Raw genomic sequence first — 15,691 nt, forward strand, 5'->3', positions numbered from 1 at the left:
TTTGTATGTAATGAATGGGATCTTAAATGTGTGGTACAAAGTCATGATTCAAATGAAATATTACAGAATTTACAGTGAATTTCACTTCCTGTAAAAGCTTTATATTCGTCTGCATGATTTGTTAGAACATATATACATATGTTTTACTAAATATGCTTTTGGTACTTAAAATATTTTGACATAATTTTACATTTTAAAAAAAATTATGGCATTTTTCAAATTTTACACAAGTAAAGAGAATAAGATAGTGAATGTCCCTAGGACCCCTCACCAGCTTCAGCAATTATCAACTCACTGCAGCTGGCCAGTCTTGTTTCTCTTCTGTCTCTCCCTGGATTACTTTGAAGCAAATCTCAGATATATTACTTCATCTGTAAATGTATCTTTAAAGATACATACTGAATTTTAAGATAACTCTTAAAAAACTAATCCCAATATCAAGCAAACAAAACAGTAACTCCTTAATAATAAAAAATATCTAGAGTTCAGATTGACTCATTAAAATTAAAAAATTTTATGACTTTTTCAATGTTGACTCCTTAAATTGACTTTTATTTAAATAAAATAAAATATTTTGACTCTTTATTGACTCATTAAAATTGAGTTTTATTCTTATTGACTCATTAAAATTAAAAAAAATATGTTTTTAGAGACAGACAGGTCTCGCTCAGTCAGTCAGGCTAGAGTTCAGTGTTATGATCATAGTTCACTATAACCTCAAACTCCTAGTCTCAGGTGATCTCCTTGCCCCCTTCCCCTAACGCAGCCTCCCAAAGTGCTGGGATTATAGGCATGAGCCAGCACGTCTGACCTCGCTTTTTTCATAATCCATTTACTTAAATAAAGATTAAAATGAGGATTATTTATTACATTTGTTTGATAATATCTGTTTAGTATTTTTTAAGATATAGAATCCTTTTTCATCTTTATTTTTCTACATCAATTATTTGTTTAAGAAACCAGGTCACTAGTCCTTTAAAATTTCTATGGTTTTGCTGATGGTATACTTGTGGTGGTATACGGCCTATTTGCCTATGCCCTGTATTTCTTGTAAATGGATAACCTAGAGGCTATATAGATTCAGGTTTGAAGTTTTTGGTAATTGTTTTATAGGTAGTTTTGTCTACTTCCTATTGTACTACATCATTAAAACAAGTAAGCAAATACGTATTTATATTTTCATTTTCACCTTTCTTAGACAAAAGATAATGTAAAGCACACACTCTTTGGTACCTTGCTTTTTTTCATTTAATATTATACCCTACACTGTTAAGGTATAACCTCTAAGGTATATTAAGTAAAAAAAACAAAAAAAAACAAAAAAAAAACGCAAGGTTGTAGTAGTCTTTCTCCTTTATAGCTGTTCAGTGTTTTATGCTATGGACGTTTTTATAACTGTTGCTGCATTGATGGTTGTTTAGGTTGTTTTCAGTCTTTTGCTTTTATCGATAATGCTGCTTGTATGTATCTTTAATATTTGCTAGGAATACATTCGATGACATTTTCGTTTCAGGAAACATTGCTTATATTTACTCTGTTTTGTTGGTTATAGAAAAAATTCAAAAAACTCTTTTCGTTAGATAAGTCCAAGAACCACTGATGGCTTTATTGCCAATGCTTATTTAATTACCAAAGTATAAATAAAAATATTCAAAGATGATGTTTTTAATGATTAAATACATGCAAGCTTTCTGGGGTAAGTAATGGTGAAGTTCAGTACTTTAAAAAATATTCAAGGTTAGCAATCTAAGAATCTTCTTTTTACTGTGTTTTAATAGTAATGATTGCACACTCAATTTTGTTGTCATTAATGTACAGAAAACATTGCAAAATCCCAAGATTTTATTAGAAGCAATATTCTTGTTTTTTTACTTTGTTTATGCAGTTCCTTAGAAAATCATACACGTGGTCCATCCGTTCGTACCTTCTTCCATGGTAATTAAGCGTAGTATAAATATAACTTGCATGTTTTATTGTGAAGATATTTCACTTGTGTGCCTTTAATGTTTTTTTTTTTTTAAACAGGCAGTATAACTCCAACTGTGGAACTGAATGGGCTTGCTATGAAAAGGGGAGAGCCTGCCATCTACAGGCCATTAGATCCAAAGCCATTCCCAAATTATAGAGCTAATTACAACTTTCGGGGCATGTACAATCAGAGGTTTGTATGTCTTTTTTGGTTTTGTTCTTAATTATTATGCATGTTGTAAAAGTTTCTCAAACTCAAAAGAATATTTTCATTGTAAATCTAATTGACCTTGGGCATTTTGCATGGAATTTAGATAAAGCAGGTTCACAAGGAATATTTAAAGTAATAACTTTAAAAAAACCCAGTTTTCAGGAACTAGGTTTTTTTTTTTTTTTTTTTTTTTTCCCCTACCCCTACAAACGTAAAATATCTGAAGGAACTAGTTTTTATTGTGTCATGAAGGCCCTGTATTTGTTGCAGGGAAGACCAAGTCTTAAAGTCATTTCACAGTTTATAGTGTTGACTTCCCAGTTGACTTTCTCATTCATTTACCAAGCAGAGCTCAGTTTTTTTCTTGATTTGTCTAAATACATTAATGAACATGAATGTTTGTAATTTATAGGGAAAAAAGAAAAAATGTAAATAATGTAATCCCAGAATTTGCTACCTTTTATATTTTCATGTACTTTACATTCTTTTTTCTTTGCATTTAAATATATTTAACTAAGTTGAAGTTGTCCTTTATATGCAATTTTTGTAGTACTTTATGAAGGTGTGATAGACATACAGTAAAATGTACAAATCTTAAGTATACCTCTTGATGACTTTATTTTATTTGTGTATATATGTATTTATACTTTGTTTGATGACTTTTTACATACATATATCCTCATGTGATCACCACTCAGATCAAGAGACAGAATGTTCCCATCACCTCTGAGAGTTTCCTCAGACCTCTGTCCTTGGCACACCCTTCTCCCAGAAATAATCACTATTTTATTATCATCGACTAGTTTTTGCCTGTTGATGAACTTTTTATAACTAGACTTATACAGTATTTATGTGCGTCTGGCTTCTTTTACTTTGTATAATGATTTTCTTGTTTTGGGATTCATCTATGTCGCTTATATCTGGGTTTTGCCCTTTTTTATTGCTGGATAGTGTACTTTGTATGGATATATCATAATTTGTGTATCTTGTATATGTAATACAGTACTCTCTTTTCACTTAATATAGTGGCCATTTGTCAAATATTTAAGAATTTTTTTCTTTTTTCTTTTTGAGACAGAGTCTCACTCTGTCACCCAGGCTGGAGTACAGTGGTGTGATCTTGGCTCACTGCACCTTCTGCCTCCCTGGTTCAAGTGATTCTTGTGTGTCAGCCTCCCAAGCCACTGGGATTACAGGCACATGCCACCATGCCTGGCTGATTTTTGTATTTTAGTAGATATGGGGTTTCACTATGTTGGCCAGGCTGGTCTTGAACTTCTGACCTCAAGTGATCTGTCTGCCTCGGGCTTCCAAAGTGCTGGGGTTACAGGCGTTAGCCCCTGTGCCTGGCATAAAATATTTTTGATGGCTACATAATGCTTCATATGGCTTCATAAGTTATATAAATGTATGCCTATTTTTTTATCTAGGTTGTTCATGGCCCCCCCACTCCCACTTTTTTTGTGTGTATGTGTGAGACGGAGTCTTGCTCTGTCGCCCAGGCTGGAGTGCAGTGGCGCAATCTTGGCTCACTGCAAGCTCTGCCTCCCAGGTTTACGCCATTCTCCTGCCTCAGCCTCCTGAGTAGCTGGGACTACAGGCACCCGCCACCACACCTGGCTAATTTTTTGTATTTTTAGTAGAGACAGGGTTTCACCATGTTAACCAGGATGGTCTTGATCTCCTGACCTCATGATCCTCCCACCTCAGCCTCCCAAAGTGCTGGGATTACAGGTGTGAGCCACCGCGCCCGGCCTCATGCCCCCTTTTTTGTTAAGATTGCTGCAGTAAATAATCATTATGTAAATCTTTGTTCACGTCACTGATTATTTCCTTCCTTATATTACTATAAGGGGAATATTCTTTAAAAAGAATAAAGCATTGCCCAATTGCACTAAAGTTCGTACTAATTTCTTACAGTATGTGAGAATGCTTATTCTATTCTGACAACACTGAGTTAAAAAGGTTTTTGTCTTCTTTGATAGTTAAAAAGTAGTTTTTGTTTGTTTGTTTGTTTTTTGAGATGAAGTCTCACTCTGTCACCCAGGCTGGAGTGCCACGGCCCGGTCTCAGCTCACTGCAACCTCCGCCTCCTGGGTTTAAGCGATTTCTGGCTAATTTTTGTATTTTTAGTAGAAACGGGGTTTTACCATGTTAGCAAGGCTGATCTCAAACTCCTGACCTCAAGTAATCATCTCTTTTGGCCTCTCAAAGTGTTAGGATTGTAGGCATGAGACACCGCACCCGGCCATCAAGTAGTAGTTTTTAAAATTCAATTTTATTGATTACTAGTGAGGCTGAACAGTTTTATTTAGATATTTGTTAGTTATTTATCCTTTTTGATTTGTCTATTTTAATTGCTAATTTTTATTCCATTGCTTCACCAGCTTTCAAATGTTTATGTATTGAGGATGTTAACCTTCAGTCTATTTTATTTGTTGTAATTTTCCTACTTTAAAAAATTTGGCTTTTAATTGTGTATTTGTTTTTAATATCCTATAGTTTTAAAATTTTATGTGGTCTAATCTGTTGTTTTTTCTTTATTTCTCTCACTTCTTTTATGCCTCAGAAATTCTTTCCTACATTTGATCAGATATTTGCTGATGCTTTTGTTATGGTTTTGTGTATTTACTGATATAACGTAGGTATGTAGAGAAAATATTTATTGAGTCCATAAATAATCTGATACTTTTTGGTTTCTTGCTTGCTAGGGGAAAAATTAGCTTTAATTGTATCCGTTTAAAACTTAGTCCTACTCAATTGTAAATAGTTCCTTTAAATATTGTTTAGGTTATCTAAGAAGAATTTGCACACTGTATTGGACTTCTGCCCTTCCCTTTTCCTCTCAGGTATGCCTGGGGGAGCTTTCTGTATGCTAGGAAGTGAGAGGCACCTGTATACCTCACCTCTGTAGAGGCATCTTGTGTTGTCCTTTAGTTCCTCTCTTCTTTGTGGTCATGTCCTTTGTCCACCAGGCATGGAAACTTGCAGTTGGTGGTGTCTAGTGCGTTTTTTCTCCCTCAGGTAATGCTTCCAGAGTGTATCTACCATCTTCTCCTTGCTAACTGGCCTAAACCCCCAGCTTTTCTTGGCTTCTTTGGTATATTTCATTCTCTCCTGTAACATCTCTGCTTCTAATTGTGATGCATCCAATGGCAGGCTTCCCAGCCCTCAGCTCAGTGTCCATACCATATAGGAGGCACAAAGGACCACACATTTCTCTTGTAGTTGTTTTATTTTCTCTTTCTCTGTATAATATACCCATTGCCTTTATGTTCAGTCTGAGGTTCCCCAATGTAAATAAATAAAGCTAGTTGCCCACTTCAGCACAATAGATATCTTTAGTCACCTGAGTAAGGAACACTTCGGCTATTGTATACTTATTTTATTGCTAATGTACTCTAGTAAATAGATTTATGAGAGTATTACATCTTTATATTTGTTGTATTTGATATCTGTGGTCCTTTGTTGAAATTTTGCTACAGTTCTGACTAGTGAATTTATTACTTTTAAATGGAAATAAACTACTTTTATTACTTCTAAATCTATTACTTTTAAAAAGTCTGGTGCTAAAGCAATGAAAAGTCAGACACTAATCCCTGTCCTTATGGAGCTCATGTTCTTGTAGGGGAGGTAGTCAGTCAATAAGAAGTGGTTAGTCACTGAGAAGGTTGCTTTTGATAAAGACCTCAAAGGAAGAGAGAGAAAAAGCAGTGTGAATTCTGAGAGAGAGAGAGAGAAAGGGAAAGTATTCCAGGCTCAAGAAATAGCAAGTACAAAGCCCCTGCAGTAGGAGTATGCCTGGCATGACCTCAAGAGGCTAGTGTGGCTTGATCAGAGTGAACCAAGGGAGAGAGGAGTTAGTATGTGAAATTAGACAGGGATCATGTGGTTTTGATTTTCTTTTTTTTCTTTTCTAGATTTTCTGTTAAGAATGTTGGCATTTTTTCTTTGTTGGCAGTTTCTAGTTCCAAGATCTAATTCTTATGGTTGTCTGAGGGGTACAGTAATTTTATTTATGACTTCTCCAAAGTAATAAATAACGGGCGTGCCTTAGGCCATTCCATGAATAGATAATGTGGACTTTCCCTTCAATTTTTTGGAGTGTCTTTATGATTTTCTGCAGATCACAAAAAAGGGTAAAAAGAATATCAGAAAGTACTAGTAAGCTACCAAGCCATGTTTCAACTGAAAAGCTCTTTCTGTTCACAAAAGTGCAGACCTAACCGTTACTCAGTAGGCTGTTAAACCATGATTTCTCATATGACCTTAATTTATAGATGACAACACTTGATTGGATTACGGGGACTCTGGAGCCAAAGATCCAAGGAGACGCTCTTCTCCTTGTCAGAACCCAGATTAATCATTAGCTTCTTAAGGCAGGGAATGAAAGGTGAAGTCCAAGAAACAGGTATCATTTAGAGGGATTTTTGAAAAGGTCCTTTTATTTTCTACTTAAAGTAACATTAAGCAAAATTAGGTATTACCAATGCTGTTTTTCCCCGTCTTCTTCACTGATGCGGTTTCTCCACTTGAACTCATTCAAAGGCCTAAGTAGAACTGAATTTTTCTTTTTTTAATGACGAGTGGAGAAAAAAGCATTTATCCATGAGCAAACTCTGTAGATACAACTTGGATTCTGAAGTACCTGTCTCCTTTTATTATGCCCAAGATGTTTTACAATAATTACAGCCGGTTATGTATTTTTCTTTATCATTTGAGGTACTTTTCACTAACAGATATATTATAAAGCAGAAAACATATCAAAATTCATTTGACAAAGACAAGGTAAAGTTTGGAGAACACTTTGTGCTTTTGTTCTCCCATCTTTCTTATAACATTTATGTACAGTAGAGAAATAGAATGGCTGAAATTAGACAATTTTTCAATTTTGTATATTCACAGATGAAAAAAGTATTATTGCTTGGCAAATGACCAGAATGACAGACCAGCAGGTCAAGTGGCCCCTTGATCTGCTGGTGCAGATTTCCAAAGGGCCACAACTCAAACTAGGTTATGTGAAAATGGGAATTTTTGACCTCCGTAACTGGGATATCTCTTGGGGAGATATTCAGGCATGGTTGGATGTAGGACTTTAGTGTTGTTCTTCCTCATTTTCTATTTCTCTCTTTCTAGTTCTTGTTTCTTTTTTTCTCTACATTGTTTTCAAATAAGCCGATTCCCATTTGCTGTACTTCATACACTATATAGTCTGTAGACTTGTACTGAAGAAGGTGCAGTTTTTGGTTTCTGTTTTTTTTTTTTTTGATAGTCATTAGAAAAGTCCCCCCAGACACTTTGGAGTAAACTGTCCATCCTGGAATTACTCATTCAAACTCGGTTGGGGGTAGGGAGATACTTTACTTTAGCCAAGCCTGGGTTATATGTCCAACCTGGAGAAACAGGTTAGCCCCATCCTAACCACTCTGCAGGGTACAATTATTTTATGGAGTGGTTCCTCAAAAGCAAAGATTTTGAGAGAAAATTATTTCCATTAGTCAGAACATTTGGTTCAGTTCCTAGTTCTGATGCTTTTAGTTAAGTGATCTTGCACAAGGCTCTGGACCTCCATTAATTTCCTCATTTGCAAAACAGAGATAGTAATAGCAAATGAAGGACTTCCGTGAGGTGATCTTCATTCAGCAGACATTTATTGCATGCCTACTCATTGCCACATGTTGTGTTTGAGTAGAGACTTTGAGGAAAGACAGGCAGTCTAATAGACTAAGTTTAGTAGAAGAGGAAAACAAAAGAAAGAATGATAGATGTGCCCTGATGGTGCTATGGAAGCATTAGGAAGGAACTAAGCACCCCACCCGGATTGGGGCACCAAAGAAGCCTTCCAGGAGGAATGAACTGAATCTTTAAGGTTAACTAGGATTTAGCCAGGTGAGGAGGGCAAGGAAAAGTAATATAGATTTTGGGAACAAAGGCTAGGAATCCTGAGAAGTTTAGTTCATTCATGGACTTACAAGCAGTTTGGTAAGTCTGGAATGAGAAGAGTGAAGTCTAGGCAGGGCCCGATTTGAATGTCCTGAAGTGCCCATGCCACGTGGTTTGGATTTTATTCTGAAGGTGATTGGGAGCCATTGAAGGATTTTAAGCTGAGGGATAAAATAATTGGATATATGTTTTAGGAATATTGCTTTGGCAGTATGTGGAAAGTAGGTTGGACTGGTTGAAACTTGAAGGGATAAAGAATTACAAAGATGTTGTGGTAATTCAGGCATAATGTGATGCAGGCCTGGAGTAGTAAAGATGGAGAGGAAGGGACAGTGTCTATAGATATTTAGAAGGTAGACTTGATTGCATTTGGGGCATTAAGGATAACCTCAGATATTTGGATGACTAGTAATACTGTTCACCACAAGAGTAGTTGGGGCAGGTTTTTGGAAAGATGAAGAGTTTAATTTACACTATGTTGCATTTAAATTGCCTATGAAGTATTTAGGAGTCATTTTATCACTCTTTATGGCCACGATGAAGGGTAGCAAAGATTATCTTTAATTTTGAAGACTTGTTGGAAGTAGATGTGGCAAGAGGTAGTAGAACATCTAGAGCTTTCAGAATAGGTTTGTGTAATATATCTTAAGAAAATGGCAGTTTAGGATTCAACCCAAGTTTGAGTGACCCATCGGCTCTTTGTTCATTGAAGATGTATCCTTTCTTCCCCAAAGAGTTTGTTTATTTGTTAACACTCAGTTTGGAACAATTTTATGGTATACACCTTCATTAGATGTGTTTAGTATATTTTGTGTCAAGGTTGCCTTTTGCTAGTGTATCCAGTTCTTGGTCCAATTTCTTATAGCTAGGTTGGTCAAGTTATTTTCTTTTAACATATGTTGAGTCATAGCAAGTTAAACAAGAATAAAATAATTTGGACTATTTTGCCTAAAAGTTACTTGTTTCTATGGCCAGAGTTAGACACTTACTTAAGGCTTCTTGGTTTTTCCTTATACCTCTGTGAAATAAATCTGTGAGACATGGAAATAATTTTACAGATAGTGATTGTTATCAGTGGAAATTCGATAGGGTGAAAGAAACTTTTGAAGCACCCAAATGGACTTTATTGCATTATGTTAATTATCAGTAAAATTAATAGCCAAGATTCTGATTTATGAAAACAGCTTGTATATTATATTTCAGTTTATGTTATATGGGCTGATGATTTGTTGCTAAGTATTGTGATGTTGGTGTGCTATTTAAAATTCTGAGGTCATTCAAACTTTGAATATAAGATTTTTCACTCATTTGTAATGCCCTCTTAAAAAGCATATTGGAAAGTAGAACAGTTGATGTTGAATATTCAGTTGTCCCCTTGTATCCCTGGGTTCTGTATCCATGGGCTCAGCATTCGTGGATCCAGCCAATTGTGGATTGAAAATATTCAGGAAAAAAAGGGTGGTTGCACCTGTATTGAACATGTACAGACTTTTTTTTTCTTGTTATTATTTCCTAAACAATGCAGTGTCACTACTATTTTCATAGCATTTACATTGTATTAGATATTATAAGTAATCTAGAGATGATTGAAAGTATATGGGAGGATGTGCATAGGTTATACACAAATACTACCACACCTTTTTATATCAGGGTCTTGAGCAACCGTGGATTTTGGTAGCTGTAGGGGGTAGGGATGAAGGTCCTGAAACCAATTCCCCACAGAAACCTAGGGATGACTGGATTTGTACCAGCAGTGATGCGAACAGTTACAAACCTACAGTTCTGGTTTCTGCCACCAGATGGTGCTTGTATACTGATCAAACAACATGCAGACTGGGTGAGCTCACTTTGGTTACTATTCCAAGGCCATTAAATTAGAGGTTAAACCATATGAAACTGCCAATATTTGACATTTCTTTGACCTACAAATATGTCAGTTTCATATGTTCAACCTAATAGGAAAAAGTCATCCAAGTATACAACATTAAATTCTCTTGGATAAATGAAGTAAGCATAAGGTGGTGAAAAACCCAATTTGTTTCAATAGATATAGAACTTTGCCTTTTGTATAGCACATCCCTTGGTTTGGGGAATATATTCTTTTCTCTTTTGTCATATGCTTTAACATGGAATGTGTGTTAGAACTCTTAAACTGATACTACTTCATGTAGATAGCACTTTATAGATGTAGAACTGAAAGATAGGCAGCAAGATACTTTTAAAAATCCTTATATATTTTAAAATAGTGTTAAATTATTAACATTAATGTTAAATTAGGATCTTTTTATTTGGGAGAAATTAACCTAAACCCATAACAAAGACGCATTAAAAATAAATTGTCTTTTTAAAACTTTCATAAACCAGAGAAGAAAATTTGAACAAGTTACCAAAGCAAGGATGAGGAAGAGCGAACTTAAGATCAGTATCCCCCATGATCACAGATATAAAAATTATTATTATTATTATTATTTCGAGACAGTCTTGCTCTGTTGCCCAGGCTGGAGTATAGTGGCGTGATCTTGGCTCACTGCAACCATTGCTTCCCGAGTTCGTGATTCTTGTGCCTCATCTTCCTGAGTAGCTGGGACTACAGGTGCGTGCCACCACACCTGGCTAATTTTTTGCATTTTTAGTAGAGGCAGGATTTCAGCATATTGCCCAGTCTGGTCTTGACCTCCAGACCTCAAATGATCTGCCCGCCTCGTCCTCCCAAAGTGCTGGGATTACAGGCATGAGCCACCATGCCCAGCCAGATAAAAATTGTAGCAAAATATTAGCAAATTAAATTCAGCCAAATTTAAATAACATTATGATTAAATGAAGTTTATTCTAGGAAAGCAAGATGAGTTTAGTATTTAGTAATCAAAGTAATTAACCCAATTAATAGAATAAAGGAGAATAACCATATGAGTATCTCATTAGGTTCAGAAAAAGCATTTGACAGAAGTCAGTGCTCATTAATGATGTAGACTAGCAAACTAGGAACAGAAGAGAACTTTCTTAATTTGATAAAGGGCTTCTTCAAACAACCTCTAGGTAACATTATGCTCTATAGTGAAAGACTGAATACTTGTAAGATCAGGAACAAGGCAGTAATACACACTGTTATAACTTCTGTTCAACATTATACTTGAGGACTGGTATGGCTCATGCCTGTAATCCCAGCACTTTGGGAGGTCAAGGCGGGCAGATTACTTCAGCTCCGGAGTTTGAGACGAGCCTGGGCAACACGACCAAACCCCATCTCTGTTGGTGTGTGCCTGTAGTCCCAGCTACTTGGGAGGGTGAGGTGGGAGGATTGCCTGGGCCTGGGAGGTCAAGGCTTCAGTGAGCTGTGATCACCACTGCATTCCAGCCTCAGCAACACAGTGAGACCCCGCCTCAAAAAAAAAACAAAGAACCCCATGTTATACTTGAGTTCTATCAAGTGCAACAGTAAGAAGAAACAGATGGGGGAATATTGGAATCGGAGATATAAAACTGTTGTCTTAGACACCATGATTCTGCATGTAGAAAATATTAAATCGAAACTACTGAGAAGCTACTGAAAAAATGAGTTTAGTAAGGCCACAAGTTGCAAGGTTAGCATACAAAAATCAGTGGTATTTCTGCTAAATAGTAATGAGCAGTTGGGGAATTAAATAGCATGAAAACATCATATTCAGAGATCAATTTAATAAAATAGGTACACAACTTGTATACTGAAGGCTATAAAATATTGCTTAAATTAAAGAAGACTCTATTATTTAAGATTTCAGTTCTCCCAAAGTTAATGTGGAGATGCAATGCAATTGTAATCAAAATCATAGTAGGGTTTTTTTTTTTTTTTTTTTTTGATAAAATTAAGGTAGTGCTGACATTTGGAGATGCAAAGGACCTGCAGCAGCCAAAACAATTTTGAAAAGAAAACAAAATTGGCTGGCCCACACTACCTGACTTAAAGATTTGCTATAAAGCTACAATAATCAAGACAACAGAAAATTGACATAAGGACAGATATATGGATCAGTGGAACAGAATAATATAGCAGTTGGCAAACTATAGCCCATGGGTCACATCTGGCTTGTCTGTTTTTGTATGACTTGCAAACCAAGTAATGTTTTTTACATTTGCAAATGGTTGGAAAAACATCAAAGTAAGATGATATTTTATAACACATGACATTTAAATGAAATTTTAGTGTGTGTCAGTAAAGTTTCATTGGAACACAGCCACAGTCACTTGCTTATGTATTGTATGTACTTGCTTATTTATAGTCTGCTTTGGTGTTACAACAGCAGAGTCAAATAGATGTGATAGATCATATGGCCTGCAAAGCCCAAAATATTTTATATCTGGCCGTTTACAGAAGTTTGCTGATCTCTGGAATATGGAAGCAAGAAATAGATCAGTCCACATACGGTCATTTAATTTTTTCAAAATTGATTCCAGTGAAGGTGCTAATGGGGAAAGGATACTCTTTCCAACAAATAATAGTAAAATAATTGACCTTTCAGACAGAAAAAAAAAAAAGAACCTGGGCCGGGCGCAGTGGCTCATGCCTGTAATCACAGCACTTTGGGAGGCCAAGGCAGGTGGATCACCTGAGGTCGGGAGTTCGAGACCATCCTAACCAACATGGAGACACCCTGTCTCTACTAAAAGTACAAAATTAGCTTGGCATGGTGGCGCATGCCTGTAACGCCAGCTACTCGGGAGGCTGAGGCAGAAGAATTGCTTGAACCCGGGAGGCGGAGGTTGTGGTGAGCTGAGATTGCGCCATTGCACTCCAGCCTAGCAACAGGAGTGAAACTTCATCTAAAAAACAAACAAAAACAAAAACAAAAAAACCTGAACCTTGACTTCACATCATAGACAAAAATAAATCAGAAATGGGCCTTAGACCTATATGTAAAAGTTAAAGTGAAATTTCCGGAAGAAAATACTTTGCTACTTTGGAAATAAACAAAGATTTCTTAGAACACAAAAAGCATGGATCATGCAAAAATTGAGAAATTACATGTCATCAAAATGTAAACTTCTGGTACTTGAAAGACACTTTACAAAATGAAAAAGCAAGACATGTATTAGAAGGAAACATTTGTAATACATATATTTGAAAGAGGACTTCAGAATATATAAAGGAATACCTCCAACTCATTAATAAGACAAAACTGGACAATATTTTTGAATAGACAATAAAGAAGAGATAAGAATGGCTAATAAACACATGAAGAGATGCTCAAAGTGATTAGTCATCAGGGAAATGCAAATTAAAACCATAGCTAAAGTTTAAAAAGACTGACAACACCTAGTGTCATGGTGGGGCAACTGGAAGTCTCATACATTGCTGCTGGGGATGGGATATAAAATGGTACAGGCACCTTGTCAGAGTTTATTCGGTTCTTATGAAGTTAAGCATGTAGTACTTATCTTACCACCCAGCAAATTCCATGTGGTATTTACCTAAGATAAATGAAAATATATGGCCATTCAAAGGCTTGTACATGAATGTTTGTAGCATTTTTCTTTATAATAGCCCCAAATTGGAAACAACCCAAATACCTACCACTAGGTAAATGGTTACACTGTAACATAACAATGACTTGGAATACTATTCAGCAGCAAAACTTGTGATTCATCCAATGATATGCATGAATCTCAGAAACTATGCTGAGCAAAAGAAGACAGGACAGATACATAGTGTAGATACTGTAAGATTCTATTTTTGTGGAATTCTAGAATAGGCAAAACTAATCCATAGTGACAGAAGGACGTTCTTTGATTGCCTAGATTTGGGGGGTGGGAATTTCCTATACAAGGAAACTTTTGGGAGTGATAGAAATGTTCTGTATTTTCATTTTGGTGATTGTTAATATGAGTATATGTCAAAATTCATCCAACTATGAGCCTAAAATAGGCACATTTCATTAAATGTAAATTTTACCTCAATAACATTGATTTAAAGAATACATTTTGTAATCCTCCATTTTCTTTGAGGCTAAAAATATTTATAAGAAAGCGCCAGATTTTTGCTTCTGAAGCATTTGGCCAAAAACATTGTAAATGTTCTTCTAGAGGCTAAAATAATATTTACCTTATAGGGTGTTTGAGGACAGAATGATAGGCTGGTTCAGGTGCTTAGCTTCTGCCTTTGTGCACTAATTGTTGTTATAATTGTTAGCCTTTATTGCATTTTAACTTGTTTCATTACAAGTACAAACTCTGGAGTTGGAATCATAGCTGTGTGGATTTGAGCAGGTTATTCAACTTCTAATTCTCAGTTAACTCACCTGTAAGTTAGGAGGATAAATAATGCTTCCTTACAGTATTGTTTTCAGGTTTTAATAAAGTAATTCAGTGACCATGCATGGCCCTTTACCTTACTTTACCGTAGTGTTTTGAGTTCCTTTAATCTAAATATCAGTATATTTGTACTGGACGTTGTTACTGTGGGAAATTTAAAAGAATTTACGTCTGCTTAATTAAAAAAATTAATAAAATCAGGCGGTGATTCTGTTATTATTTCTGGGTATACGCTTTATAGAAGGAATGGCTGATTCTCTATTACATATGAATATTTTTGGCCCGTGTTAAAATTTAGTTGACCCTGGAATAATACTGCCACTGTAACCCAGAGAATCATTTCTCCCTTAGAAAACTGTGCATTTATATAAGGAGTCATTAAGTTAGGATTTAAACGTGAGCTTTGGAAAATCTGTGGCCTTTGTGTAATTATATGCAGCATTTTATACACATACCTCTTCTGCCTTGTCTAGCTTGATAGCCATTCATTTTATCTTTGGTCTTTCAGCTTTCTTAACGTTCATTCCCAAGGAATATCTAGTCTGTTTTCTTGCCACAGAGTTAGTATTCAAGTACTAATAACTTGGTAATACATTTACCATGATAGAACTCAGGACTCCATGCTCCTTTGTTCTGCTTTTAGAGGCAGCCAGGCAGGCCCAGGGATCACCACTTAATTTTGGATTAGAGACTGTGTAAAATACCTGTGTGTGTGTTAAATACAATTTTTTTTTTTTTCCCGAGCCGGTGTCTCGCTGTGTCGCCCAGGCTGGAGTGCAATGACACGATCTTAGCTCACTGCAACCTTCACCTCCCGGGTTCAAGCAATTCTCCTGCCTCAGCCTCTTGAATAGCTGGGACAATAGGCATGCGCCACCACACCAGACTAATTTTGTATTTTTAGTAGAGACAGGTTTCTCCATGTTGGTCAGGCTGGTCTTGAACTCCCCACCTCAGGTGATCCACCTGCCTCGGCCTCCCAAAGTGCTGGGATTATAGGCGTGAGCCACTAAGCCTGGCTGTGAAGTTCTTTTTAATATGTCATGTGACATATAAATACGTGGGCTTTCAGTATTCAGAATTCTGAAAGATTTATATAGGTTGCCAGTCATTGCTCTAAAAATTTTGAAATTTTTGAAGTTTTTTTTTCTGCTTTGTTTTGGAGGGTTCCTTTATACATCAAAAAACAATGTTACCCACCAGCTGTTTCTCCTTAATACTCAATCACTTTTTATGCATTTTCTTCAAATACTGATTTTCAGTAAAGGTTTTGTGAAGTTTTAG

The 15,691-nt window shown here is 36.0% G+C and overlaps 1 protein-coding gene and 1 long non-coding RNA gene across 18 annotated transcripts in view; both read left to right on the top strand.

The window, feature by feature from the left end:
• Positions 1-15,691, top strand: part of LOC105483581 (staufen double-stranded RNA binding protein 2) — a 332,549-nt gene that overhangs the window by 75,151 nt on the left and 241,707 nt on the right. For 15 of the 17 annotated variants that reach the window (XM_071068098.1, XM_071068096.1, XM_071068101.1 and 12 more), the window contains one exon: positions 2,026-2,161. The exons of the other annotated variants lie outside the window; for them this stretch is intronic. In XM_071068098.1, coding sequence (XP_070924199.1) covers positions 2,026-2,161 — 136 coding nt within the window. The remainder of the gene's footprint in view (positions 1-2,025; positions 2,162-15,691) is intronic. 17 annotated transcript variants of the gene reach the window in all.
• On the top strand, positions 2,168-12,637 carry LOC139355826 (uncharacterized). Its single transcript, XR_011606948.1, has 2 exons — positions 2,168-5,028; positions 5,204-12,637. It is a non-coding gene; the product is annotated as an uncharacterized lncRNA (long non-coding RNA).

The sequence above is a fragment of the Macaca nemestrina genome, chromosome 8 (genome assembly GCF_043159975.1).
Source record: "Macaca nemestrina isolate mMacNem1 chromosome 8, mMacNem.hap1, whole genome shotgun sequence".
In the NCBI taxonomy this organism is placed as follows: Eukaryota; Metazoa; Chordata; class Mammalia; order Primates; family Cercopithecidae; genus Macaca; species Macaca nemestrina.